A 12986-nucleotide genomic window follows, 5' to 3' on the forward strand; every position below is an offset into this window, starting at 1 on the left:
ATATATGTATATACATATATAACAACCCTAAAAATTGATTATGTTTCTAGGATGCCAACGATTAGACCGAGTTCACACGGATTGATGCGCGTAGAACCACACCTCTGAATCCTTGATACATCCAAGCTAACTAACTTAGGGAGTTAGTTGAGCTAGGAAAGGTTGGGTGCAACCATGTAGGGCTCTCGAATACGAAGATTTACTCGAAAGAGTCTTTACCGGACTTAAAAAGATGAAATCTTAGGTTTGGAGGGTTTAGGTGTAAAATGGTCTTTTTCCAGGCTAAGGGTAGTATCATAATTAGCCTAAATATATAATTAATTATTTAATTAATAAGGTGGAGGGTCATTTTGAGGAGAGAGGGCCGATATTGGGCTCTTGAAGTGAAGTCTTGCTCCACCTGGGTTCGAACCTAGGTGGAAGCAATGAATTAAATTTTTTGTAATTTAAGTTGGTAAATTAATGTAATTAATTTATATTTATTATTTATTAAATGATTCAAAATAAAAGGAAATCAGAGTTTTAATAATTAAATAAAACCTTATTTGACTAAGTCCTAAACTAGACTTCTAAGCCTAAGAAAACTCTTCTCTCTCACGCTCATCTCTCTCTCTCACATCTCTATCACTCTCACTCACAAAAAAAATTATAAACAAACAACTAATCAAAAATGTTAGGCAAATAGAGGGTTTTTCCGTCAAGTTGGTGTTGAAGCTCTTGGATTTTGACGTGTGTTTGGAGGGGTTCTTTGGGCAGAAAGTCAAGGTTTGAATATCAAAAAGGTATGGATTCTCTTCTCTCTTGGTACCTTTCCGAAGATACCCCTTAAGATTCAGTCAATTCTAATCCGAAAACTAGGATTGTTCCCGTTGCATGTCCCTGTCACTAGCTACCATTGATTCGTAGGTTGGGTATGTTTGCTGGTAGATATTAGGCATATAATGTGTTTTCTTGTTGAATATATTCATGAATGTTGTTTGGAATCGTACGAATGACAACCTATATTTTTCCGAAAAGATGTGTATGTGTGTACAATGTCGCTGTGACTCCTTTGATTTGAGGTTCAAAAATAACTTATGGTTGTGTTCTTACGTGCACAAACTTATATAAATCGTGATGATCATAAGTGATGTAAATATGCTGATTTAAATGTAATTCTTTATCGAATGAAATCTTGAAAATGCACCTAAAGAACTCACTAAAAACTACTTAAAACGTCTAAACATCTAATGTGAATGAAGTGAGAAAAGAGGCTGCCAAAATTTTCAGCAGCTTGTTAATGAGTTTCGGCCAAGCTAAGGAGAATTTCATGCTATTAAAAAATGAACTAAAATATGTGAGTTCACTGGGGATTGAACCCGTGACCTCACTATGTTGAAAATCAATTAAATAAGGTGAGAAAAAGGGAATGTGGCATGTGGGACTCGAACTTATGACCTTGGTTGGAAAATAAAAAAATGAAAAAAAAAAGAAATGAGAGAAGTGGGATTCGAACCGACAACCTCTCAGACTAAAAAAGGAGAAACGAAAAAAATGAAAAACAAAAGAAATGAGAGGAGTGGGATTCGAACCCACAACTTCCCAGGCAGTAAAGGAGAAAGGAAAAATGAAAAAAAAAAAGGAATGTGAGGCGTGGGATTTGAACCCACGACCTCTTAGGCAGATTTAAAGAGATTAAAAAATGCAAATAAAAAAATGTGAGGCGTGGGGATTGAACCCACGACCTCTAGGAAGTAAAGGAGAATTACAATAAAAATAAAATGAGGTTGTGGGGGTTTGATCCCACAACCTCATTGTCAATGCGAGATAGTCAAGGAGAAATAAATAAAGAAACAAAAGGGGTTGTGGGGGTTCGAACCCACAACCCCTTGGACAAAAGGAGAGAGTTTAAAAAAAAATAAATTAAAAGAAAATAAGGTTGTGGGGTTTCAATCCCACATCCTCTAAATCCCATTGAGCGAAAAATGAAGAGAAAAACTAAGGGAAAAATAAAATGAAGGTGGTGAGGCTCAATCTAGAGTCCCAATGTCATGAGGACTATAAATAAAATCAATGAAAAATGTAAGAGTTGTCCAAGGGATTCGAACTTGGGTTCCCTTGCCCAAATTTCCCTATTTATACATATATCATACGTGAATTAAATGTTCAAGAATAATGCCACCTACTTAGATCGAAATCGAGATCTTGGCACATACAAGATACATAAGTCTTGTACTACATAATCTTAGGAAGATATGAGTAACTTAACAAACTATGAATGAAGCTTCATGGCTTGTATGTATAGACCCATAAGTCTACCATACAATTAAAATAAGTGAACCTAAGATGTATGTAATGAAATGATGAAATCCTAGAAAGGTTAAACACGAGTGTAAGATACACTAAATGGCCAAGTGCATTGGGATATGACGAAATGAACAATGAAATAATTAAATGAACAATGAAGTGATGAAACCCAAGAAGGTTTAAGTAAGAGTGTGAAACATACTAAATGGCCAAGTGCACTGGCATATGATGAAATGAACATTCACGTAAAAATGGGTGAGTAATTATGAAGAGCAAATGTGCTAATGTTAATGAATGTGGTGACAACATGATATGAGTCTATGTAAAAGATGAGAGCAATCTCACATTAGTCTAAGTAAATGTTAATAAAACGTACTCATCTATGAGAGTGTAAAGTAAATGAAGAGACCAGTCTCTATGAACACTCTAATAATAGTATTGAGATTAACACACTTAATACTAATGATGAGATGAGAAATCATCTATTGAGCTATGATGTCCTCATACTAGAAGCCAACTTCCATGATGTATGAGTTGAATGTAATTGAACTTTATACTGAGCACCAATAGACTAGCTATGAGTGGTGTTGCCTTGTTTCGGGAAGGACGAAGGTTCACGTAACTCTCATGAGATGAGACTGTCTGGCATGCCAGGTATGGGTCTCCTTATATCTCCTAATATTTGAACCTACACTGCCAATATAGGGATCTGGCGGGGTTCAGTTCCCATGTACGCTAGCATGTTTTGGGTCACTTTGGCCGGTGATTACACCTCTTTTAGGTGTGGGGTTTCATTACACTGGATTTCATGATGCTCACATGATCTATGTTAGTTAAAGTTAAAGTTCCCAATAAATGAATGAGGCCAGCCTCAAATGATGCACATAATGAAACGAACGATACCAAAGGTGTTAGGATAAGATAAGCAAGAGGTGAGTTAGACTCAAGTAATGACATTAGTTTATTCTTGGTCATTGCACAACGAACCCGATGAAAGTCTTAAACTACATCCTAGGTATAGATGTGTTTATTGGCCCATGAATGAAATGAAATGAAGTACGTATGAATGGAAGAAGCAGACTTTGTGTTTGCTAAAGCAGACTCCCTAGTTGAGGTCCCATATGTTGATCCCTTATTTTGGAAAGTCGTAATGTCAAGTCCATGATTTCAAGGTATTATGGCATATGAGTGAGTATTATAAAAGATGTTATGTGTTATATGCTATATGATATGTGCTATGTGTAAGATGTTATGTGCGATGTGCAATATGATAAGTATGATGATGCATATTACTCTCATGGAATGACTTTCCTAATCAGAATTTGGATAGCTCACTGACTTCCTAATCCAAATTTGGAAAGTTCACTAACTTTCCTAATCTCAATTTGGCAAGTCCAGTGACTTGACTTTCCATAATCATGTTGTTAGGAAAGAGGTATCCTTTCTCATGCATGTCCTTGGTGTGTGCTTGCATATACCCATACGTAGTACAAGTGTGTACTAATTCCATACAACTCTATATTTTTAGGTTCAGGCACAGGTTGACGCTAGAGATTACAAGTTGACATTGCATTTATCCGGAGGTGGAGCTTTCATCCAAACATGGTAGGCTCTCATGATTTCGAGGTTGTCTACTGTTATTATCTAACTTAGATGTAGGCTTTAGCTTGTGGAGCATGTTCCACTAGTGCTTCATTTTTTCAGTTCATTTCAGAGTTTGTATTGGTGCCGTTTTGGCAAGTACACATTTAATGCAGCTATGAACTATTTCTTTCATTTGATGATCTTAATGTTAGATGGTTGATGGTGAACAATTATACATGTAATAGAATGTTTACTAAGCATGTTAGAAAACAAAAAAATTCAAATTTTTCGCTTAAGTTAATCTAGATGATGTAAGAATGACGTATGTAGGCTTGTCTGCGACCTCTGAGAGGTCAACAACGCCGATCTCGTCTAGGGTCTAGACTCCGATCTTGACAATATAATTATTTTTATGTACTAAATGACATAAGATACACGTAAGACAAACAAAATGCACATACGACACACGAGATGTATATGTTGTTTTATTGAAAAATGTCTGACTTAGATTGGTTTTAAGAGTTGATACTTAATTCTTAAGAAAAATCAAGAAAACTTTATATTTTTTCAAAAGATTAAACAGTAAATCAATTGAAAACTCTAAGAGACCCAGGTTCATATTAATGTTCTAGGAAAATTTTTGAAGCACCTAGAACATTCGCTAACATGCGGTTATCCGATAATTAACTTTTTGGCTAATTAGATTTAAAATAAGCAACTTAATAATAATTGAGGGGATAAATTTTTTTAAAACTTTAAGATTACTTTAAGGGGGAAAGAAAAATATTGAGATATTACTTAAGTAAGATATCTTTTGCAAATTTAATTATTAAAGTAAACTAAAAAATGAGTGCTTACTGAATTTTAGAAAGTTAATTTGGAATGGCCAATTCCTTGAGAAATTGAATCATGAGAAAAGTATGCAAATAATGACAAATAAGCTGATTTTACAACATAAGAAAATAAAAATGGGCCCAACTCAAGTTTTTTGTCCGCCTGGGTCAAAACTTGGGCCTAATTTCAATTTTTGGAAAGGCCCAAAACTTGTTATCTGTCCTAGTCTAACATAAAAGAAATATTTTTTCTTTGGTCCTTAGGCCCAATTATTCCATCTCTCCTAAACTCTAAGAAGATAATAAATATGAGAAGAGGGGCTTATGCCCAAAGTAACAAAATACAATTATGGAATTTAGGGCTTTTAGGCCCATTTTTCCACTTTCGTGTACACTATCGTAAATTTGCTCTGAAAACATGTACATCAAAATTAGGGAACCTATTCTTCAATCTGATTGATCATGTTGACTCGATAAAAGAGAATCGAGACTCCTTGGCCTATTTCGAGATGCAAGGGAGAACATAGGAGTTCATGTAGAACTCGAGCAGATTTCACGTGTATAAACAAGGCAAAAGAAAAGGAATTAGGATAGGATAGAATTCGACATGATATTATAATTTTTTTTCCGCAACTAGGACAACCCATGTAATTGACATCAAAGAAACCCAACTAATCACGGAAGATAGGACCACTCTAATTAAGAGGGGAACATGGAACATTTTTAGAGCTAAACAAGATCTACAATATGAATATGCAAACAAATTGATTTAGCTAAATAGACAAGAATATGCAAACATATGGATTTAGCTAAATAGACAAGTCTGTAAGAATTGTAGAGATAATCAATTAACAACATATAATGGGTATACGATGAGGCACAATTCAATCTTTCTCATAAATTAACATTTATAAAGTATATTGTAATCATTTAAAATTTATGAAATATAAATTTATAAAATGATTCGGATTATATTGAATTCATAAATATATTAATCCAAATAAATATTGTGGATTGATATTATTGAGTTAAATATTTAAGTCCAATAAATGTGGATTTAATTAAAGTCTAAATTAATTGATTTGGGCTACATTGGATGAACCCAATTTGTTAAACCCAATCTCATCTCATTCTAGAGCCTATCTTGGCGCCACGTGTGCAGATGATGTAGCATGGAAAGTCAAGCAAGAAAACCAATAGAATCATGACATGTGTCAAAGATGACAAGCCCGCTCCATAAAGCCCAAAGGCCATGACACTTCAATCTGAATGGCTGAACGGAATCCTATTCCAATCGCAACTCCTCTATTCTAAAACTATAAATAGGGGTCGTCATAATTCAGAAAAGAGTAAAAAAATTCTTGACAAGAAGCTAGAGAAACTCTGTGGTACAAACACCATTTAATTCTCTACAAAGCTAAAAGTTTAAGAATTCAAGCATTCAATTTCAAGAACGATCAAGATCAAGACCACCGAATTCAAGAACAAGCTTGAAGCCCTTGAGTTCAAATAAAAGTCAAGATCAAGATAAAGTTCAAGTTCAAAGTTCATCATAAATTCAAGAACAAGCTTTAAAGCCCTTGAATTTATATTTGAAAAGGCGAATTCAGAGGAATTATAGAGATTGTAACACTCGCATTTGAAATAATAAAATTGATTGTTGCTACAATTTTCCATTCTTGATTATTGTTTTCTCGACGCGAATTTTATTGTCACAAATTCTGGCACGCACAGTGCGACAATCTCTACCTCTAATCTCAACTTTTCAAAAGTCAAAGAATATCAAGATGACTTCCATGAACAACAACTCTCGATCAACCGCCTCTAAGGTCACTAGCTCCAAGTTCTCTACTGAAGTGGAAGACATCCTTTATGTTACCTTTGGATGTTTTGGAGCTGTTACGAGAAGCAAGGCTGCTACACTAGGACAACAAACGCTTCACGTGTCGTTTGTGTCAACTCCTTTTTTGGGCGTTTGACTCCAAAAAGAGAAAGTTCCTCCACAAATTCACTAGAAGGAGGAAGTAGTGTTGCTGAAAATATCAAGAAGACATTGGCTCTACTTGAGCAATATGGTTCCAAAAACTCTACCACAATGGAGAACATTGATTCAACTTATGAATCATCTCCACGTATATCGCGTAACGTGATTCCACTAAAAATTAACTTGCGCGACAATACATGTTACTCTCGTGCATCTCCGATGATCATGCAAACGATGGTGACTGCTGCTTCCTCTCCTGAGGAACAACTCGCAAATCTGACGAAGTTGGTTAAAGGATTGACGAAGCATGTACAACACCAATAATTTTAAATTGACAAGTTGATGGACAGGATAGAAGGACTTTTAGATGGAGATGCGAGCTATGCACCTGGAAAGGGCATTGAAGTGAAAGAAATCAAAGATCCTGCTAAGAATGCCCCGTTTGTTAAAGAGATGTCAGTTTCTTCTGAAGGAATGATCCCACTCGATCGCTTGAAGGAGTTTATTGGAGGCACCATCAAAGATAAGTATGAAGTCTCCACCAAGTCTTCTCATATGTACGCTAAGCCATACACTGCTAGGATTGATATCTTTAGAATGCCTTCTGGTTATCAACCTCCCAAATTTCAACAATTTGAGGAAAAAGGAAATCCAAAACAACATGTCACGCACTACGTGGAGATATGTAATAATGTTGGAACATATGGAGACTATCTTGTCAAACAGTTTGTCCCCTACCTAAAAGGAAATGCCTTTGATTAGTACACGGATCTCAAACCTAACTCTATTGATAGCTGGGAGCAACTAGAACATGAGTTTCTCAATCGCTTCTATTGCACAAGGCGCACGGTAAGCATGGTAGAACTCACGAATACTCGCCAAAGGAAGGACGAACTGGTCATAGATTTCATAAGTTGATGGAGGAATGCGAGCCTAAATTGCAAGGACATGCTTAGTGAAGCTTCTGCAATCGAAATGTGTATTCAAGGAATGCACTGGGAGCTTCTTTACATCTTGCAAGGAATAAAACCAAATTCTTTCAAGGATTTAGCTACTCGCGCTCATGATATGGAGTTGAGCATGTCATCTGCCGGAAAAGATATCACTATTGTCCATGATCCTCGCAAAGGAAGGGACAAGCAGGAACCCATGAGATGGAGCAAGTTTCTGCCCAGAAATGACAACAAAGAGTCCATGGGTGTAAATGTATCACCCTCAAAGTTCACCACGAATGAGGGCGTAAAACAAAATGTGAGAACGACTTTCCAAACACGTTCAAATCAAAAGTCGACGCTAAGGGAGATGCAAGGGAAAAAGTATCCCTTCTTGGATTCTGACGTTTCTGAAACTTTTGATGAATTTCTTGAGTTAAAGATCATTGACTTTCCAGAGATGTAGCGACCCGATGAAGCTGGAAAACTGATGACCCAAATTATTGCAAGTATCACAGACTTGTGAGTCATCCTCTTGAAAAATGTTGTCTTTAAGGATAGTGATGCGATTGGTAAACAAAAATAAAATTATCCTTGATGATGAGAAGGTTTGTTCTAACCAGATCTCTATCACGTTTGGGTCATTGGATCCAATCCAAAAGTATATCTCTGAAAAGCATGAAGAAAAGCCAGTAGAATAGGACGTTGACATAGATAGTGATGAGGGATGGATTCTTGTAACTAGGCGAAGACGCACCAAGTCAAGCTTACAAAAAGAAATATCCGAGCAACCGGTTAGAGGAAAAATGGTGAAGAAATCAAATAAGCAAAAATCAATCAAGTGCCCCAAAAGGGCAAAGGTTGAAGTGCATCACTACCAAAAACCTCGACGTCTTGTGACTCTAGAGGAATTCTTGCTAAGCTCGTTCGACACAAAGTCCACTCAAGGCAATGTCGAGGCATCATGTTTCAATGTGGATAAAGGACAAACAATGAAGGTTCCTCCTACTGTAAAAGAAGTAACAACGAGTGAATCCTCACCAAAAGTGTCTCCTGGGGAAGAAGAAAAAGAATCAAGGGAAATCTCAGAAATGATGTCTCTTTCATCTTCAGAAAAATCTATTGAACTTTCTTCCCAAGAAGCACATGTCTGTGATACTAAAATCACATTTACGGATAACGATCTTCTATTTGGTGAAATACTACACAATCGTCCTTTGTATATGGTGGGTCATGTGCTAGAGAAGAAGATAAATAGAATCTTAATAGATGAAGGATCTAAAGTCAACATTTTGCCTATCCACACATTGAAGGAACTTGGTATCACGACGGGGGAACTTAGTGAAAGTCGTCTGTTGATACAAGGATTTAATCAAGGCGCGCAGAGGTCCATAGGCTCTATGAAATTAGAGATCCACATGGGAGATTTGCGATCAAGTGCATGGATGCATGTGATTGACGCAAAGACATCATATAACATATTACTTGGTAGGCCTTGGGTACATGAGAATAGAATTGTCTCATCTTCTTACTATCAATGTTTGAAATATCTTGAAGGTGGAATTGAATGAAATATAGTTGCATATGATAGTCCTTTCACCGAAGTGGAGACACACTTTGCGGATGCCAAATTCTTTATGAGAAGTTATGTTGTTAAAGGGATCAAATCTAATGATGTCAAATTAATCAAAATTGATAATATCATAAGTAAAAGAATTGATGCAGCTATCGAAAAGAGGAAAATTGACACTAAAGACTCTTGTCCCATTCTTAATGAAGTGAAGATCTTGTCTTCAAAGAAGAAGCAGACTTCTAGGCTTTGTTATGTTCCAAAAGAGAAGGAAAAACAAGATCAACCATCTAACCTTGAAGAAAATACATTAAGAGGGCTAACTTTTCCTATCAGACGGATTGATGCAACAAACTTGTCTGCAAAGTTGCCAGAAAAGTCAGTCGCTCAAGATCAAGTGCTAGATATGGATCTCCCTACAAAGCACACAAGAGAAGGTTTTGATCCCAATGCCTACAAGTTATTTGTGAAGGCAGCATACAACCCTAGCGAGCCATCAACGCTAGAGAAACTCCCATCAGAAGATACAACTAGGAAAGCGCGTGAAGGCCTAGGTTATAGCCAACCGCCGCCAATTCACATTTCCATAAGAAGGGCCAGTAATAATGATATAACTTTTGAAGATGACGTCACTTCTCCCAATAAAAGGACTTCTGTCTTTGATCCACTTGGTGAAGCGACAACAAGAATTTCTGTGTTTGAGAGGTTAGGTCCTTTGAAGAAGAATAACATGAACCTGAGAAGTTATTTGAAAGTTACAAAGCCTACTTCACATTTGATTCGAAAGGATTTAAGAAGTTTGATTCCTACTAGGATGAGGCGACGAGTGGAACTTATGGTTTCCTATAAAGAGAAACTCAAGGCAAAGATTCATATTGTGGTTTACACCAAAGAGCGCGAGGAAGATGAAGAAAGTGTAGGTTCCTCAAATCATGTTACAATCCAAAATGAGTACGATTCTTTGCCTCAAAAGAAGATTGATAAAGAGGTAGAAGATATTGTCTCGTGTTGTCATATATCAGTCAATTACAGTGATCTTGTGGAAGAGGAAGATGCTAAATATGCTCCACCGGAACTTGAAAAAGGAGTAAAGATCACAATAGATCCTTTGAAAGAAGTTAACCTTGACACTGATGAAGATCCGAAGCCAACTTACTTGAGTGCGTTTCTAGAAATTGATGAAGAAGTCGCTTACATGAATATACTCAAAGAATATAGAGATGTATTCGCTTGGAGTTACAAAAAATGCCTTGATTGAATCCTAGAGTAGCGATCCATCAATTGGCAGTCAAAAATAGTTCTCGTCCAGTTAAATAAGCTCGAAGACGTTTTAGACCAGACTTGATTCCATTGATAGAAAATGAAGTTAACAAACTCATTGAGGCAGGATTTATTCGTGAGGTCAAATATCCTACATGGATTTCAAGTATTGTTCCTGTGAGGAAGAAGAATGGTCAAATTCGAGTTTACGTTGAGTTTAGAGATCTCAATAATGCATGCCTTAAAGATGAGTTCCCTCTTCCCATTCCAGAGTTGATGATTGATGACACCACTGGTTATGAGGCAATGTCATTCATGGATGGTTCTTCTGGATATAATCAAATCCGTATGTCACCAAAAGATGAAGAAATCACTGCATTTCGCACGCCAAAGGGCTATGCAAAATATCTTTGACGATTTGCTCCATAAAAATGTTGAATGTTATGTTGATGATTTGGTAGTAAGGTCGAGGAAGAGGTGTGATCATTTGAAAGACTTAAAAATGGTGTTTGAGTTACTCCGAAGATATCAACTAAGGATGAATCCATTGAAATGTACCTTTGGAGTTACTTTCGACAAGTTTCTTGGCTTTATTTTGAGAGATCGAGGAATTGAAATTGACCAAGCCAAAGTCGATGCAATATCAAAGATGCCTGAACCTCGAGATACTCATGAGTTAAAAAGTCTCCAAGGAAAGTTAGCCTACTTGAGAAGGTTCATCTCAAATCTAGCGGGGAGATGTCAACCATTCAGTCATCTCATGAATAAAGGTGCTCCTTTTAATTGGGACCAAACATGTAGCGAAGCCTTTAAAAGTATCAAATCATATCTAGCAAAACCTCCGGTTTTTGCAGCCCCTATACCTAGAAAACCATTGGTACTCTACATTGCAGCACAAGAAAGGTCTGTAGGAGCCCTGTTAGCTCAAGAGAATAGTAAAGGCAAAGAAAATTCTCTTTATTACTTAAGTAGAACGATGACGCCAAATGAGCTAAATTATTTGCCAATTGAAAAGTTATGCTTGGCACTGGTCTTCTCAATTCAAAAGATGAAGCATAATTTTCAAGCTCATGTTGTCCACCTTATTTCTAGAGCAAATCCCATCAAGTTTGTTATGTCAAAACCTGTCCTTAGAGACCGACTAGTAATATGGTACCTCCAATTCCACTAATTTGAGATTGTGTACATCCCTCAAAAATCCGTGAAGGGACAAGCACTAGCGGATTTCTTAGCAGACTATCCTATACCAAATGATTGGGAGTTAACTGATTAGTTTCCTGATGAAGATGCGATGTTAATTGAAGTTCAACCTCCTTGGAAAATGTACTTTGACGGGGCTGCAAATTGTGGCGGAGCTGGTGCTGGCGTGGTGTTCATCACTTCACAAGAAGAGATTCTACCATTCTCTTTTACTCTAAAACAATGTTGCTCCAATAATGTCGCTGAATATCAAGCACTGATACTTGGACTTGAAATGGTCATTGATAGGCGCAAACTTACTTCTCAAATAAGAAGTAAGCGGTCGTGTCAAGTAAATAACCCAACTAGTGAGGTTGGGATCGTTCCCAGGAGGAAAATAGTTTAGACATAACTTCAATCTATTATTACTATTGTACAGTCAATTATTTCCTTGGAAAGCATAAACTGATAAAAAGGGGGGTTTCTATTCCTAAATAAATGAAAATAACTAGCGAAATAAAAAGAGACAACTAACAGCTTCGAATATTAGAGTTTAATCAATAAATAAAAGTAACTAGGGTTTACGTGTTCCCCACAGGTTCATAACTTGATAAGTCTAACTATAACCATTCTTTCAGAGTATCTTGCATGCAAAGTGATAATTTATGTATTTCTAAATCCTTGATCTGGCATCTAGAAAATTTCACTCTGCACCTTGGTCCGGCTACGTGTGTTGCTATCCTAACCCTTATCTTTACCTCATATTAAGCATCATATTTGATATTTGTCTAAGTTATTACCTCGTACAAATCAATACTAGCCTATTAGATAGTATACACTAAATTTATGTTGATAATTCTTTTCCTATTATCTAACTCCTTGGTCCGTCAAGTAGCATTAGACAAGTTATAACGTTGGTCATCCATTAAAAAGACTTCTATGCGAAAGAATTATCAATACATGCAAGACACTATTCTAGAATTGTTATTTTAGTTAGGTTTTACCTCATTATTTGCCTATGGTTCCCACAACCCTAGTTATGGAGTTTAGTTACCCATAGTCGTAATCACAATATTCAAATATATGGTATAAGAATTCATGTACTTACTTAAATGAGAAACAGTAAAATCCGAAAGTTCACTTGATTAATCAAAAAAATCACCAACAATCAATTCAAAGAATCTCAAAATAATCAAGAATCTAACAATAATCAAGGTCCTAACAAAATAATCCAGAGTCTAACCTCAAAAACGAGGTTTTTCAAACTATTTATAGAAAATAAAAACCTAATTAAACAAGGACTCGTTGTTGGAAATCATTCAAAACGCGGCTGGATCGACGGACATTGCGACGGATCG

General features: G+C 36.4%; 1 protein-coding gene across 1 annotated transcript; it reads left to right on the forward strand.

The window, feature by feature from the left end:
- The first annotated feature begins 8425 nt into the window (after positions 1-8425).
- Positions 8426-10863, forward strand: LOC138348954 (uncharacterized). Its single transcript, XM_069298569.1, has 3 exons — positions 8426-9107; positions 9198-10424; positions 10577-10863. The coding sequence occupies exons 1-3, from the start codon at positions 8426-8428 to the stop codon at positions 10861-10863; spliced, it is 2196 nt and encodes a 731-aa protein (XP_069154670.1).
- Positions 10864-12986: the final 2123 nt, after the last annotated feature.

Source organism: Solanum lycopersicum, chromosome 5 (genome assembly GCF_036512215.1).
Source record: "Solanum lycopersicum chromosome 5, SLM_r2.1".
NCBI classification, from domain to species: domain Eukaryota; kingdom Viridiplantae; phylum Streptophyta; class Magnoliopsida; order Solanales; family Solanaceae; genus Solanum; species Solanum lycopersicum.